This window comes from Physeter macrocephalus, chromosome 7 (assembly GCF_002837175.3).
Source record: "Physeter macrocephalus isolate SW-GA chromosome 7, ASM283717v5, whole genome shotgun sequence".
NCBI lineage: Eukaryota > Metazoa > Chordata > Mammalia > Artiodactyla > Physeteridae > Physeter > Physeter macrocephalus.
The window spans coordinates 36,152,021-36,168,529 of NC_041220.1; the positions used below are offsets into that span (position 1 = coordinate 36,152,021).

General features: G+C 39.4%; 1 protein-coding gene across 2 annotated transcripts in view; it reads right to left on the minus strand.

Annotated features, from left to right (window-relative positions):
- Window positions 1-468: 468 nt before the first annotated feature.
- DCHS2 (dachsous cadherin-related 2) overlaps window positions 469-16,509 on the minus strand; it is a 299,819-nt gene continuing 283,778 nt past the window's right edge. For both annotated transcript variants that reach the window (XM_024126701.2, XM_024126700.2), the window contains 4 exons: window positions 9,967-10,097; window positions 7,003-7,289; window positions 5,924-6,056; window positions 469-3,717 (listed from right to left, as the gene is read on the minus strand). In XM_024126701.2, the coding sequence (XP_023982469.1) occupies window positions 1,097-3,717; window positions 5,924-6,056; window positions 7,003-7,289; window positions 9,967-10,097 (3,172 nt within the window). In that variant the 3' untranslated portion in view covers window positions 469-1,096. The remainder of the gene's footprint in view (window positions 3,718-5,923; window positions 6,057-7,002; window positions 7,290-9,966; window positions 10,098-16,509) is intronic.

A 16,509-nucleotide genomic window follows, 5' to 3' on the forward strand; every position in this document is an offset into this window, starting at 1 on the left:
AGCAACGGGAGAGGCCACAACAGTGAGAGGCCCGCGCACCGCAAAAAAAAAAAAAAAAAAAAATATATATATATATATATGTATATATATATGTGTGTGTATATATATATATATATTGCTACATTACCCTATGAAATTTATTATTAGCAAATAACAATTTTTTCTGAAAATTTTTAAACTGACATTGAGTGGATAAATTATTTCTCACCAAAAGTTACTGAATGTAGAAGAAAATAAAATGAAGAACTATACACAAATTAATCTTCGGAGTTTAGTGTCTGTACCCGTACCATGTTATAAGACAGAGCATTGAAAAAAAAATCATTTTATTTATAAAGAAGGCCAAGGAAATATGTCTTCAGTGGCAGCCAACCACACATTATTGCTTTTATCAATACTGGCTCTCCATTAAGAACATGCATTTCTGATTCATTTAATCAAGAATAATTTTCTTATTTGGCACAGAGGTATGACAAATTTCATTCTTAATTTCTCATTAGATTTCCAAAAGACACCATAGTAAATTCAAATTATGGCTAAACTCCCCAAGTGCGGCTTATAGGGAAAATGGGGAAATGCATCTCCAAGTATATCAGATGTGCAGAAAACTGCTTCACTTTACGACTTGTTTATCCTTCCAAATTTCCCCTCTCTGCTACTTTCTGTCCTACACTCATTTTTTCTTCAGTCTTTACTAATTTGTTTTATAAATAGCAGAATAATCAGCAGTAAAGTGACCAGAATACAGTATACTTTATTTCCATTTATTTTCATATAAACGTTTTGGCAGTCAGCCAAGTTCACTGTGTCCTTTGGAAATCTAACCATACAGAAGACCAGGTGTGACAGAATATACACTACTTAATATATACAAACTTGAGTCCTGAGAGCAAAACATAAAGGTTAAAAGACAGGGTAACTTCTCATTAAGACTGAAACAAATTCTCTAAACTTAAATGAGAGGTTCTAAAAACCTAGACTAAATTATATCCCTCACTCATAGATAAATGAACCCAACCTCAAGGAGCTCACTTAGGAGTGTTTTGTCCAATCATTCATGACCAATGGAGAGCAGGTGCTTGACATCACAATTGTTTTATATTTGAGCTTCATCTGCTGCTTTAGGTTCATGGCATGTACCGCTCAGATGTGTTCCTAATAATTCTCCGTCTGACAGCAGCGGGGTTATGGCAGGGGTCTGTGTGGTCAGCAGAGAAAGGGATGGAGAAAAACTGGGCGTCATGGCTTCTGGCAGAGAACTTTGATGACAGCGAATGGGGGAGTGTGGGTATTTCCGAAGTCCCTGCCCCGGGGTTATGGCTGGCATTCTTGGTGGAACTGCTTTAATCCCGGGCTGGGCTACTGCTGTTATCAAAGGTGGTGGAAAAACAAAAGATTTCTTCTCCTTTGGAATGCCAGGCATATGTAAGTGCTCATCCTTTAGTTCTGCAATATCATTAAATACTGATGCAAGAGGTTGGAACTTGGGTTCCCAACTGAGGAGATAATCCCAGTGATAGTTGCCTCTTACATCATGATCAGAGTTTCTGTGGACTGAAAGGGCTGCACATCCTGCTTCCTGATCACCTGAAATAAAGACGGCCTCTTTTCTGACATCAGCCAGGATGCCCACTTTTACCTCTCTCTTCTTTAGAGGCTGGAGTAAGACGTTATTTTGAACATAAGTAGTGCCACAGCCCTCTCCTTGATCCTCAAATGTATGGCTGGTTTCTGTTGTTTCAGCAGTGACCGCCACATCAGTTTCCCCAGACAAACAAGAGAGCTGGTCTGATTCCCTTGGAATGCCGGAGTCTGGCACCCTGGACTCCCGATCACTCAGAGCTGGGTCAGAGTCCTTTCTGTAAGGGTGCTCATTTATCCTCTGGATTTCCTTATCTTCTGCAGTTTCTCCTTCCACAGAATAGTGACCACTGGAGTTTGAGTGCCTGTACAGATGTGCAATGTCCTTCTCCATAATTCTTATTAAACTCAACCATTCAGGCATGGAGTCCACAGCCACTACCTCATTATCACTCTCATTAGTTTTTTGGAAGGGTTTCAGCATGCTGGCATCCCTGGTCGGTCTCACACTGATATCTAAGGATGATGATGTTTTCTTTTCTTCATAATTGTTTATTGCCTCTTTTTGTTTATGTCTTAAAATCAGTACAATTAGAACGAAGACAAGTAACAAAAACACCAAAAAGGAGACAGTGAGACTGATCAAAAAGCTAATAGCTGAATCTGTGGAGTGTTTTCCTTCTGAGGAAAAAGACACATTCACAAAAACAGTACAAGATGTAAACCTGGAGTCTGGCTTGGGGCTACGAGCAATTATTTTCATTCCGATGGTGTCTTCTTTGCTGACTTGACTTTTTATTAGGGGAAGGGCTCTACTTAAATAAATATTTCCATTAGTTTTATTTACTGAAAAGAAGGGAGATGGAGTTTCGAGGGAGTAAAGAATAACTCCATCAATACCAGCATCTGCATCTGATGCTTCCACTCTGCCAATCAACTGTGTTACATTACTCTTTTCTGGGAGGTTGAAAAAATATTGATCCTGAGTGAAAATGGGTTCAAACTCATCTATCCCTTCAATATCCACCCAAACCATTAAGGAGGCTGTTGAGTCACCCTTGTCTTTGGCCTGAACTGTGAGGCAGTATTTTTTGTCATGTTCATAGTCAAGGACTTGCTGAGCACGAATATCCCCTGATAAGGGGTCAATGAGGAAGAGGTCATGATCATGCGGCATCTCATGAGGGAGAGAACAGGGTGAAACTATAGAATAGGTCAAGTCTCCATAAGGACCTGCGTCAAAGTCCAAAGCATTTACAGAACATATGGTGGAGAAAACAGGAAGATTTTCAGGAACAGCACAGTTCAAGTTTGGGAACATAAACTGAGGTGCATGGTCATTCTCATCCAGGACATTGACAAACACAACTGCAAAAGAAAAATGCTTCTTTTCTTCATCTGAAGCTTGGACAGTTAAAGTAAATTTTATCGTTTCTTCATAATCCAAAGGTTTAATCAAATAAAGAACTCCAGTTTTTTCTTCTAAGTGAAAATGCCCCTTCTCATTTCCAGAGATTAGGTGGTAGACGATTTCTGCATGTGAAGCCACATCACAGTCACTTGCTGAGACCACAGTGACGGGACTCCCTCGAGGGGCACCTTCCTTGATGTGGGCATGATATTCCAGACTGCTGAATGCAGGTGGGTTATCATCCACATCGAGTACTGCTATTGACACAGTAGCTGAGGAACTCAGTGGAGGGCAGCCATGGTCAGATGCCAGAAGGACAAGCTTATGACTGGCCGTTGCTTCTCTGTCCAGATTGTTAATCAACACCAGGTAACCAACTTGCTTGTAAGTATATTCTGAATGAAGGAAACTAGTTTCCACATGGAAATTGTTCTGTGAATTACCACTGATGATGGAATATTCAACATGAGTGTTTTCATGGGTCCAGTCATGGTCAACAGTTGAAAAGGTGACAAGTGTGCTTCCAATTGGAGTGTCTTCACTCAAGCTAAGATTATAATATTCTATTGCAAACTCAGGGGCATAATTGTTCACATCTTGTATTTCTATCTCCACTAAGGTAACAGCCTTCAGGTCAGGAATTCCACCATCACTGGCTTCAACAAGAAATCGAATTGTTGATTTTCTGTCCAGAAGTAAGACAGGATTGATAGTATATACTGTGCCTGGGAAACAAGACATAGCCTTTCAATGTTGTGAAGTAAAATTTTCATGATCATCTTAGTCAGCAAATATTTACTAATATGTAAAGATATCTGTTAGTTACAACCAAAGGTAACTCCAAATAGAAAATTTAGATTATTATATTTATACTTTTGTAACACTAAAGATTCAGAAATAATATTCATGGCATTCACGCTATTACATATGTGTGCTGCTTAAAGATGACTTTGCCACAATTTTTTTAAAATTTTATTTTTGTATAGTAAATTGTTCTATTATTACTTTTTAAAGAAAATGTATTCTTATTTGAATAATTTATACCCCATTCTACCACGCATAGACACATGTATAGAGACATTCTGGCATAAAGATATTCATTCTGGAAATGCTGGATGGCACTCATGCTAGTCAAATGAAAGTAGTAAATATGATAATGTAGACTTACAACTATTGCTTAATTCTAGAGATGCTTTTCCTAAAGCTCTTGTTTAATTCAGCAAGTGGATTTTTCCCCAATTGATGAAATATGTGTAGTACGTTTTATCATCTTACATATAGAAATATATAATATTTATAAGTATGTAAGTAACGATATTTTTCTAAGGAAAATGTGTTTTAAGTATGGTCACAAAGAAAGAATACAAAATGGTATCTTTTATTTATTTATTTATTTTTTTTGCGGTACGCGGGCCTCTCACTGCTGTGGCCTCTCCCGTTGCGGAGCACAGGCTCCGGACGCGCAGGCTCAGCGGCCATGGCTCACAGGCCTAGCCGCTCCGCGGCATGTGGGATCTTCCTGGACCGGGGCACGAACCCGTGTCCCCTGCATCGGCAGGCGGACTCTCAACCACTGCGCCACCAGGGAAGCCCCAGGGAAGCCCCCAAATGGTATCTTTTAAATGCCACATTTCAGTTTGGGTCCCACCATGAACTCAGTTGACCTGATAATATTCAAGATTTTAAAAACATTCTAATCAATGTAAAGTTTGTTGATAATGCATATCAAGCAAAAGTGTTGCCAGGATTGAGTGCTCAGAGGGACTACCTCACACTGCAGTCTGCTGCGGCAGAGAGAGAGACAGAGAGAGAGAGGAAAGCCAAATTCTTGACATGTTCGAGTCCACAGAGTAACCATTCATCTACAGGCTGTGTGGCAACATTACCTACTTCTCCCCATTACCATACTCTGAGGGCCTCATACTGGTATTTTGTGACTAAATTCTCCCTTCAGGTAATCCCGAGGTTAACTTTTTAAAATTGAGAATATAATTGACATAAAACATTATATTAGTTTCAGGTGTACAACATAAGGATTCGATATTTGTGTAATTGCAAAGTGATCAGCAGAGTAAACCTAATTAACATCGATCATCCAGAGTTTGACTTATAAGTCAGCTCTCACTTGTGAAACAACACAGTGGTGGGTGGAGATGGGGAACACACAGTGTAACGTGTCCCAGCCCTGTTCTTTTCTAGCATGTGCTCTGCTAGGGACAGCACTTTGCTAATTATTCATCTTTATCAAATTTAGCTTTTAATGTCTACTTGCTGTTAAATTTTCTCTATACAATGCTTAACTTTTCTAACCTGAAATCACTTGCCTGAATGCATTTCACAGCCACAAATGTCTTGATCTCTTGTAACAAAACGAAGAGCCTTGGGAGGCATCAAAGAAACCATAACATCCTCAATGGTTTTCACTTAGGAGAGATGCTCAAATAATTTTCCTTTTTGTTTTTTGTTTTTTTGGTCCTGTTGAATATGTGATGCTGTTACTGAACTTCTTGTACTTGGCTTGGAAAAAAAGCTTTTAAACTCTGGTAACACGAAGTCTTCAGTTCTAAATGAACCCCTTTGACTTCATTTTGATTGTTGTTGAGGCCTGGGCTAATTACCTCAACTGTGCTTGGCTGGCTGGATGAGCTGGTATTTACTATACTAAGGTCTCTGAACTTCTGTGCATTTGCCAGCATTTATCTAATCAGGTCCTTTCGCTTTTCAGCCATTGAGATGTTGGAGAAGAGAAATAGCACCAGGACCTGCTACCACAGCATTTGACATGAAGAGAAATAAGAAGGTGGTGTCTTTGATACCAGCGTGTGGGGATGGAGGTGGGGGGCTATTTTAGGCACATTTGGAAAGGATTATTTCAGGTTTCCACCCTGTAACGCAAACCTATGAATGCTAAAGCCACTATAAATAACTCACCATTTGTAGGATCAATTGAAAATGCCTCAGAAGAAGAAAGGATCCTGTAAGAAACGTTCTCGTTGCTTTCCACATCTGTGGCCACCACGGTCAGCACTGAGTGACCCACAGGCACCGATTCGGAAATGGTGACCTGAGGGAAAAAGAGGGAGTTGGGCACTGTGCTTAAAGGTTGTGGCTATTTTTATGAACAGGGTCAGAACCTGAGGCCCTTTTATTCATTTTGCTTATAGAAAAGACAGAGAACCTGACGTTTTTAGGCAGATTAATTTATAGAGTGGACATATTAAGAAGATTGTATTAGTAGTTCCAGAATTCAGAAAAACAAAAACTTTTAAAATTTTTCATTCAGTTTTGACTTTTATTATGAAAAAGTTTCCTTCTAAAAATTATTTCTGTGTGGTAGAGGACAGCTAATGCATTTACTAATGTATTATTATACTGTACATTTTATAATTATGAACATTGTATTATTTAACAAGCCTTCACAGAAGATCATTACTTAGGTTAGCTTCTCTCCTGTGTTTACAGGTAAACCTTGCATTTGTTACATTCAAGAGTCCTGGAGCCCATATCCAAGTACTTAGGTGAATGCTATCATTGTCCTTACTTCTATAAACATATACTATGCTCTAAAATCTACAGTTTACACTGTACAGTTTTGTTCATGATTTGTTTCTGCAAAATGTTAATCAATATATTCAAAAATATATGCCTAGGAAAGAAAAGGTTTCCTCAAATTAACTGCAGATAATCCAAACTACCTTATTGTCTTATTTGTGGCTTTGCAAATATTAGGCAAGTTCCAATTATTATGAACAACTGGATCCCAATCCCTAAACTAGAAAAATGGTGACATACTTTCATATGATGATTTGTGATACATACCTAAGAAATTGAATTGAATGTGATATTCAATTCCATATGTACTTCTATCCTCCATAATATTAAATATAAAACTCTCAGCAACAATTTAGGCAGTAAAAACAGTGGATACTATTCGTCTAAATTACTGTCAACATTATTCCCTATTCTTTCAAGTTTTGGCTACAGTTTCAACATCTCTTTAAGTTCTCTACCTGGTAAGAATCTTGAGAAAATACTGGTGGGTTATCATTGACGTCCAGCACATGGACGATGAGTGTCCCCTCCGTGTGGTGCACCAAATCTGAAATTTGGATATGCAGCTCATATTCAGTAGCTTCTTCAAAGTCCAGTGTTTTCACTAGCACCACTACCCCAGTGTTCCGATCAATAGCGAACTTAGTTCCAGGATTACTCTCTTTGACGAAACTGAAGATGAAAGCTGGATTCAAATCCACATCATGAACTGATATCTGAGTCACAATTACACCAGGCAAAGAATCTGAAATAGTCATGACCACTGTCAGTCTCCATTAAAAGTCATCCTTTGAAATATTTTTCTTTAACACTTCAATCCAAACATTTTGATTTTAAGTCCAACATGATTTGCTATTTATTGGCATGATTTCTCATACAAGGCTCATTATGAACTGAACAAAAACTCTGAAGAATTTATGAGCCCAATAAAAGTGAAAATTTACCACTGAGTATGGAATTGAGGAAGTAGGGTATATTCAATTTTTATATTACACTTTTCATCATATGTTTATAACACAATTCCAGCACCAAGAAACATTCTAAGCCACTTATTTGTACTATATAGTTTCTAGATCAAAACCATATATTAACGGGGATGTGGGTGGGAAGAAGGTTATTACTCAAATCATTAATACAAAACATAAATTTCTGAAAAGTAGGCAAGATTTAAATGAAAATATTTGGATACTGAAGTTAGAAATAGATACTTAGTTCCTTGTATTCATTTTTATAAAATTATTTCTTTTGAGTGGCACACACTGCTTCCTTCTCTTAAAATCTGACTCTCAAAATTATCAAGACTATAGAAAGTATACATCATACTAGTGATGAAAACAGATCTAATATTATTCACCAAAAAAAATCACAAATAGATGACATGGTAATTGTCTCACATGTCATATATGTTCTCTAGCCTAAACTGCCAAGACAGGGACTTTGTTTTGGAGCTGACAGGTATGGTGCAGGTGGAAAGAAGATGCCAAGGCATTCAGAATAGTTCCACTGTGTGAGAGACTCATAATTTTCATGTTTCAAATTTGAACATTTTTGACATGAACCAACCACACTTGACCCCTTTCGCTATGTTCTGATTTATACAGCTTGTTCTTGTGATATATTTATCCTGGGCACATTGCTGCATTTTGATTCCAGTGCATGTACTCTTACCTTCAGTAAAAGCTGGGAAAAATATATCCAATCGGTGAGAGGTGAAACTAGACAATTTTTTATTGGTAGAGTATTTTAGATTTTAAAAAATATTTGTAGGTATCCTTATATATAAAAATGTCTGGAATATAGCCCTCTGTGAGCAGTGATGTTTATAATTTGTTTGGGAAGTGAACATGACAAAATGTTAGGCACGTTTTAGGAAGAAGTTGGATATTAAGAGTGAAAGGAGAGAGGATAGTGAAGGGCCACTATTTGCAACTTCAACTATAAAAAGTTGGGTTGGGTTTTACCAGTACAGCCATTGACCACAAACAACTTTGAGATCACAGACTATGGAGTCTTCATATAACCCAGAGACCCAAACAATTAAGACTAATCAGAATATAACATAAAACTTTGTATTTTCAACCTCTACCATTAATGTGGTAAAATTTTTCTGCAAATGTTGAAGTTTAGTTTACACTAGAGGAAAATGATAACTCTGTGCGAAGAATATCCAACTCCCTTCACCTGTTACCTGTCATTAGTGTACTGCAAATAAAACTGAGCAGAACCCTATGGGGCTTTCTTGGGACAGATTTTCCCCCATGTCCTCCCCCTTTCTTTTGTCTGTAGAAAAACTTTAGTCAAAGAATAGATTTAGGGAATTCCCTGGTTGTCCAGTGGTTAGGACTCTGTGCTTTCACTGCTGAGGGCCCGGGTTCAATTCCTGGTAGGGAAACTAAGATCCCACAAGCCACGTGGCATGACCAAAAAATGAAAAAAATAAAAGAATAAATTTAATCAGAGAAGTGAGGAAATAGAGAAACAAAAGAAAAGTAGTCAAACAGGACAAAATCATAATAGTTTAGTCATTAAGCATGGTCAAGGACCTTTAGCTCCTCCTCAAGGGCTATAAATAATATTCTGGGCCATATTCTTTGAGCTGTTTTGTAGATACTGAAACCTCTACCAGATCAAGAAGTTAACTACATGATGGCCAGGCTGTAGCCATGACATAAGCTGCCACAATTCTGAGAATCAGCCTTAAAGAAATGGGAACAAACTGACCCTGGAACTGAAGATTAACTGGGCTTAAAGCAATCAAGATGATGCTGATCAGACCACCACATGACCAATTTCAACATGATCCTCAGAGCTGACTGTGCTCTGCACGTTGCCCCCTCCCTCTGGCTATACACCCGTGAAACTCCCCTTTAGAAGCTCTTGCCCCCTGATCAGCAGTGGGGAATTGGCCTTTGGACACAAGTATGTTTTCCCCTCCTAATTACTGGCCTCCTGAAAAAAAGCAGCCTTTCCTTTCTACCAACACTTGCCTCTTGAGTTTGGCTTTCGAGTGGTGAGCAGCCAGACCTGAGTTCAGCAACACAAAGACTAACAGAGTTATTAGTCTAAGAACATCACTTCCTCTCAGGGGAGCTTTAGGGTGAGCAACACAGTCAACAAAAGATGCTCTTCATAGAGATTTCACTTTTAAGCAATGTCCATACACGAAAAGAAGCTGTGTGGAATGGTGGTTTGACCTTGGGAAACCAGCCTCCTGCTGGTTTGAATGCAAATCCCAACTTTAACTTCTTTGACATTTGATATTTAACTTCTGACCCTCCGTTTTCTATTCTGTAAAATGAAGATTAAAAACTATTTATGTTATGTGGTTGTTGAGGATTAGTACTTATATTTCACATAGCACCCAGCTGAAAAAATGGTAGATGATATTATACAAGTTTGATATTTCAAATCACCACACTTACTTTCTGCAACTTCCACTGCTTCAGAGTGGAGAAAAGCCGGGGCATTGTCATTTGTATCAGTCACTTGTATCTCGATCACAGTTGTACCAGAAAGCCTGGGTATCCCTTTATCTGTGGCTTGTACAATCAAGCTGGTTTGGAAAAGAATCAAGGAATGTTATCCATCATTCAGAGAATAAGAAAACAACATAAATATGAAATATCCAGTTGAAAATTTTAAAATGAGCTGACTAGCTACTTTTACGTCCCCCCTGACTTTTCTAAATGGCATTATTTAAAATTTATTTCATAAGAATGGTAGCCTGAAATGTATTTGTTTTTGACACATTTAGGGAATCAAATCCAAAGACTAGGGGTCGTGAAGTATTTAAAACAGATGAACTCTCTCTAGGAGACCGATTGTAAAATTCAGTCCTTTTTACTAAGAACAACCTAAAAAGTACAAACACCAGCACCTGTTTTTTGTTTTTTTGCGGTACGCGGGCCTCTCACTGTTGTGGCCTCTCCCATTGCGGAGCACAGGCTCCGGACGCGCAGGCTCAGCGGCCACGGCTCACGGGCCCAGCCGCTCCGCGGCATGTGGGATCTTCCCGGACTGGGGCACGAACCCGTGTCCCCTGCATCGGCAGGCGGACTCTCAACCCCTGCGCCACCAGGGAAGCCCAGCACCTGTTTTTTAGATAAGGAGATTGCCTCCAGCCTGGAGACATGGCCTGGGTACTGCTACATATTTCCATGTTACTGCACTAACAAAAGATAGAGCCACTAAAAGATTGCTTTGTATTATTATTTTTTCAGATCTATATTGCAAATCAATCAAAATTGTAGAATTAAGAGCGGGAACTGCCATGAATAATACATGTGCAAAAGAGGCATTATTGACTAGGACTATAAAGTAGAGGTAAAAGTCCATGATTTGAAAGAATTTACACACAGTGGTTCAATCCCTCTCAGATGATGGTACAACTTGCTACTCCAGCAACCAACTTAGAAACCTGATTAGTGTCTTCAACTTCTCCCTTTCTGTCACCACCCTGACAACATCCAACTAGTTATGAGTCTTACAGATTTTATCATCTGAATATGACTTGGATCAGTGTCCCCATCCATTTCACTCCTACCTTCAGAGCCTCAGATGGGCTGATCAACCATCTTGCTTTGCAGGAACTGAAAGGTTTCCCGGGGCATGGGACTTTCAGTTTTTTTAAAACAGGACAGTCCTAGGCAAACTAGGACAAGTTGGTCATTGTAGCCTCATCCCCTCATCATCTTTACCTGGCATTCTGTGTATTCATTATATCTTTTCTCAACTGGAGTACTTGTTACTCGTCAATCTGCCTACTGTAAGTCGCACCTGCTCCTCTCATCCCCCACACTGCAACTCCTCAATTGCTCTATCGAAAATCCTGGTTTGAAAACCTGACTCCCCTATTTAAAACCTTTCCTTAGCTTTCCATGTCTACAAGAAGGAATACAAGCCTTGCACACATACACATGACCTTCTATGACACAGCTTCTGCCTGGAATTCCGGTCCCTACACCATCTTTGTCTTTCAAAGCTCACATCTCTGTAAGATTTCACTGGCCTCTCAACTGATTTAGATGCTCCTTTCTCTACCCCATAGCACCCTGTACATTCTTCCACCATAGCAATCATCACCCTTTCTTCTTAATGATTTGTCTGCCTCTCCTATAAGTTCCCTGAGGGTAGATGTGCTGCCTTATTTGATTTTCTTTAATATATTTTGAGTGCTGGTTTCTCAAGATTTGCTCAAGATTATAAATGTATCAGATGACAGAGCCAGTATTCAAGCGCAGGACTTGGTTGACTGGAAAGCTTGTGCTCTACTATATGATACTTTTCAATATGTCTCTCTTACTGTGTATATATCACACCCTAACATATAATCATTAGCTTTTCACTCCCCTCTAAACACTATGAGTTCCAGGAGGGTAGCTGAGTAATAAAGTAAGCTGTCAATCGGAAGATGATCTTCATTTCAGAAGTGGAATTAGTCTTAGCCAGTTGGTGATACTATCTTTTAAGAAACTGAGACTTGGAAGTTGACACATTTCTACTTTATTTTCCATTGTTAGCTTACCTGATAAGTGTTCTTTATCTTCCAACCTTAAATGTTTAAAATGATGTAAAATAAGCATCAACTTTTTGTTGGTTTAAATTCCACTTAGTAGCAAATGATCACTACTTATCTACTGTTCACGAAGAACACAGGCTGCCTTCTACACTATTGAAGTTGGGACATCAGTAGAACAACTATTTAAATTTCACATTTCTAGAGCATAGGAATAATTCCATGTAGAAAGTTTATTTTGTTAGCATGAACATAAGTCAGGTACACATGGAGAAATTTTACTAAAAATAATCAACTCCTCATGTTCTCTGCCCCTGCTGCCTGCCCCTCCCCAATGTCATACTAAAGTCTCAGCCAAGACATCAAAGTTATGGCTCTGTTGATTCTTCCACTATAGCCATAACCACTCTTATTTTCACAGTATTACAACTTCAGGGGTTCCGTGTAATGCCTATGTCAGGTTAAAAAAGCAAGATTCTTTGATACAGAAAGAAATATGATTCTGTTTCAAAACAAAAGGACAAGTCAATGGTTTGAAGAAAAAATGAAAAATTATGAAGGTAGATCCACTGAAATTCTACACATAACTTCTAAGGGAGCTCAAGTTTTCTGTGACAGCTCCTGGGCAGGTTTTGTAAAACTCTTAGCTGGTTCCATGGTAAGTTTGTAAAACTCTTAGCTGGTCCAACTGGTTCCATGTTCCAGAACTGCTGCCCTGATTAGTGTATCAGCAGAGACAATAAATGAAGCTGACCAGATAAAAACAGTCCCATTCTAGTTCAGAGCATAGTTCTCCTACTCTACCACTGGTGGAAAGCTGCTTCTTACCATGTTAAAGTTTAAATGAGACTTTGACCAGGCAGAATCATTTCTGATTGCCTTAATACTTAAGATGGTGGTAGAGGATTTTTCAAAACTCTCTCTCAACAATATATTAAATGTATACTCAGAATTAAGTGTTCCTACTGAAATTCCAAGAGAAACAAAAATGTCAGCCAAAATCATAACACCTCTGAAAGGAAGAGCTATGACTTCTGGTTATATCTACACACATTTTATTTCCTCTTCCTCTAGACATTCTGCTGTAATGATGGCAAAAGAATTTAAAATAAGGTATATGTTGATAAGGCTAAAAGAGAAAATGTGAGAAGATATTAGTGAATGGAGTGGGGGAGAAATTTCAACAAATTTCTGGAAAATGCAAGCAGATTGAGAAGTGGTTACAGATAAGTGGGCCAGAGGAAATCATAGATTAAAATGCATTCTGCATTTGTAAAGAGATAAGGATGAGTGAGACAGATTTGCCCTCATATAACCAAGGAGAAGCTCAAAACATGGCAAAGGGCAGGGTGAGATATCGAGCTAAAAACAGCTTAAAGATTCTTTTAAACTCAAAATACAGAACAATCAAGTCCCCTTGCCCATTTCTCTTCACTCCCAGGCAAAACAATGTCTGATATTCATACTAAGAGTAAGTAATATCCAGGGACTGTCCCTGAAGAAATGAAATCTCCTCCCAAAGGGAAAAAAACTCTCTCTATATACCATTATTTGTATGTCATCCTGCAAAGTAGTCAGGTTCTTCTCTGGTTCGTCTGAAAGCCAAGTGTGCTGGTCAATGAGATCCACCCAGAGATTCTGACTTTGCTATTGCCTCACCTAGGACCAAGGATTGTTAGTTACTAACAGAAAGTCTCCCACATGAAAAAGAGAGTGTAAAATAGACAAAGGGAAGAAATAAACCCAAAGGATGCAGAGATCTTGATGGAGAAAAAGACAATTGTAAAAACAATTCTAATTAATGTCCTTGGAGACATTAATAAAGATAATGCTTAAAACAAGAACAAGATGCTATGGAAAAGCTCAAAGATCAAGGAAGAGCTTTCGGAAATAAAAAATACAAAATATTCAAAAATTTTCAAACCAAAAAGTGAAAAAGAAAGTTTAGAAGGCTATAATTAAGAAAATCTCCCAGAAAAATAAAACAACAAAAATAAACCCACACACAACAAGAAATGGCAAGTAGGGAATAAAACATCACTGACAAAGGATCAATCCTGGCAGTCTAACTCTTGACTGAATAGGATCCAGGAAAAAGAGACAGGGCAAAGTAAACAAATAAAACAAAACAATAAACAAAAGGGAGATAATTATCAGTGAAATAATACAAAAAATAGAAACATTTATCCTCATTAAAAGAGCACACCAAGTACTCAGCACAAGGAAAGACCCACACCAAAGTACATAATGACAAAATGTCCAAACATTGTAGATAAAGAAAATAACCTAAGAATATCCACAGAGGATGGAAAAAAGAAATCATACACAAAACACATAATTAGAATGGCATCAGATTTCTCAATAGCAAAACTGAGTTTTAAAATATAACAGAACAATGCCTTTAAAAATCTAAAAGAAATGTTCAACTTCTATATTATCCATTGCAAAAATCACATGTGAGAGTAGAATAAAGGCATTTTCAGATGTGCAAGAAATCAAAGAATTTACTTCCTTGGCACCTTTTCCTACAAAACTACTGGAAGAGAAAAGTAAGAGAAAGACACGGGATCTGAAAGTCATAGGACCAAGGTTGGAGAACAGTAAACCAAAGTCACAAGTCTTTGGGGTCCAGCTTTGCAGCGGGCTTAGGGAGCCACACTGTCCAGCTAGATCAGGAGGGCAGAAAGCAGTAGGACCGAGGTCTCCAAGGAACAGAGGACTTCACAGAATATTTGATATGAGAGGCATATCAGTGGAGAAAGATGAGTGGGCATGTCTGACAGAGCTAATGGAATATTTACAAGGAATTAAGTACATGGATATAGCAAATCAGGTGAGCAAAAAACAAAGATAATCATTAATTCTGGGGATAAGGGGTGGGGGGTAAGGAAGGAAATATAATTATACAGTATGACCTGGCTCTGAAGTAAACACCTGTATACTCATTTTATGTAAACACTGATTATTGATTAAATGAATAGTGCTATGAATACAAAGAGAGAATTGGCTGTAAGAAGGTAAAAATATTAAGCCTGAGAGACCTTCAAGATGGTGGAGGAGTAAGACGTGGAGATCACCTTCCTTCCCACAAATACATCAGAAATACATCTACATGTGGAACAACTCCTACAGAACAGCTACTGAACGCTGGCAGAAGACCTGAGACCTCCCAAAAGGCAAGAAACTCCCCACGTACGTGGGGAGGGCAAAAGAAAAAAGAAAAAACAGAGACAAAAGAATAGGGACGGGACCTGCACTTCTGGGAGGGAGCTGTGAAGGAGGAGAGGTTTCCACACACTAGGAAGGCCTTTCGCGGGCAGAGATGAGGGGGTGGCGGGGGGGAAGCTTCAGAGCCACAGAGGAGAGCGCAGCCACAGGGGTGCGGAGGGCAAAGCAGAGAGATTCCCGCACAGAGGATCGGTGCCGACCAGCACTCACCAGACTGAGAGGCTTGTCTGCTCACCCGCTGGGGTGGATGGGGGCTGGGGACTGAGGCTCAGGCTTCGGAGTTCAGATCCCACGGAGAGGACTGGGATTGGCTGAGTGAACACAGCCTGAAAGGGGCGAGTGTGCCACAGCTCACAAGGAGGGAGTCCGATAAAAAGTTTGGAAGTGGCTAAGAGTCAGGAGACTGTTGCTTCAGGGTGTGCCAGGAGACGGGATTCCTTCCCTGTCTGCCCAAAGAAGGCAGAGCACTGCCTAAATGAGCTCCAGAGGCGGGCACAAGCCGCGGCTATCAGCACGGACACCAGAAATGGGCATGAAACGCTAAGGCTGCTGCTGCTGCAACCAACCAAATATCCTGTGTGCGAGCACAGGTCACTATCCACACCTCCCCTCCTGGTAGCCTGTGCAGCCCACCAGTGCCAGAGTCCTGTAATCTAGGGACAACTTCCCTGGAAGAACACACAGCATGCCTCAGGCTGTTGCAAAATCATGCTGGCTTCTGCCGCCCCAGGCTCACCCCGCATTCCATACCCCTCCCTCCTGCCAGCCTGAGTAACCAGATCCCCCTAATCAGCCTCTCCTTTAACCCCCTCCTGTCTGGGATAAGAACAGATGCCAGAGGGTGACCTACATGCAGAGGCAGGGCCAAATCCAAAGCTGAACCCCAGGAGCTGTGCGAACGAAAAAGAGAAAGGGAAATTTCTCCCAGCAGCCTCAGGAGCAGCGGATTAAATCTCCACAATCAACTTGATGTACCCTGCATCTGTGGAATACCTGAATACACAACGAATCGTCCCAAAATTGAGGTGGTGGACTTTGGGAGCAATTGTAGACTTGGGGTTTGCTGTATGCAACTGACTAGTTTCTGATTTTTATGCTTATCTTAGTATAATTTTTAGCACTTGTTATCATTGGTGGATTTGTTTATTGGTTTGGGTGCTCTCTTCTTTTTTTATTACTTTTTTATTTTAATAACATATTTTTTTATTTTTTGTTTTAATAA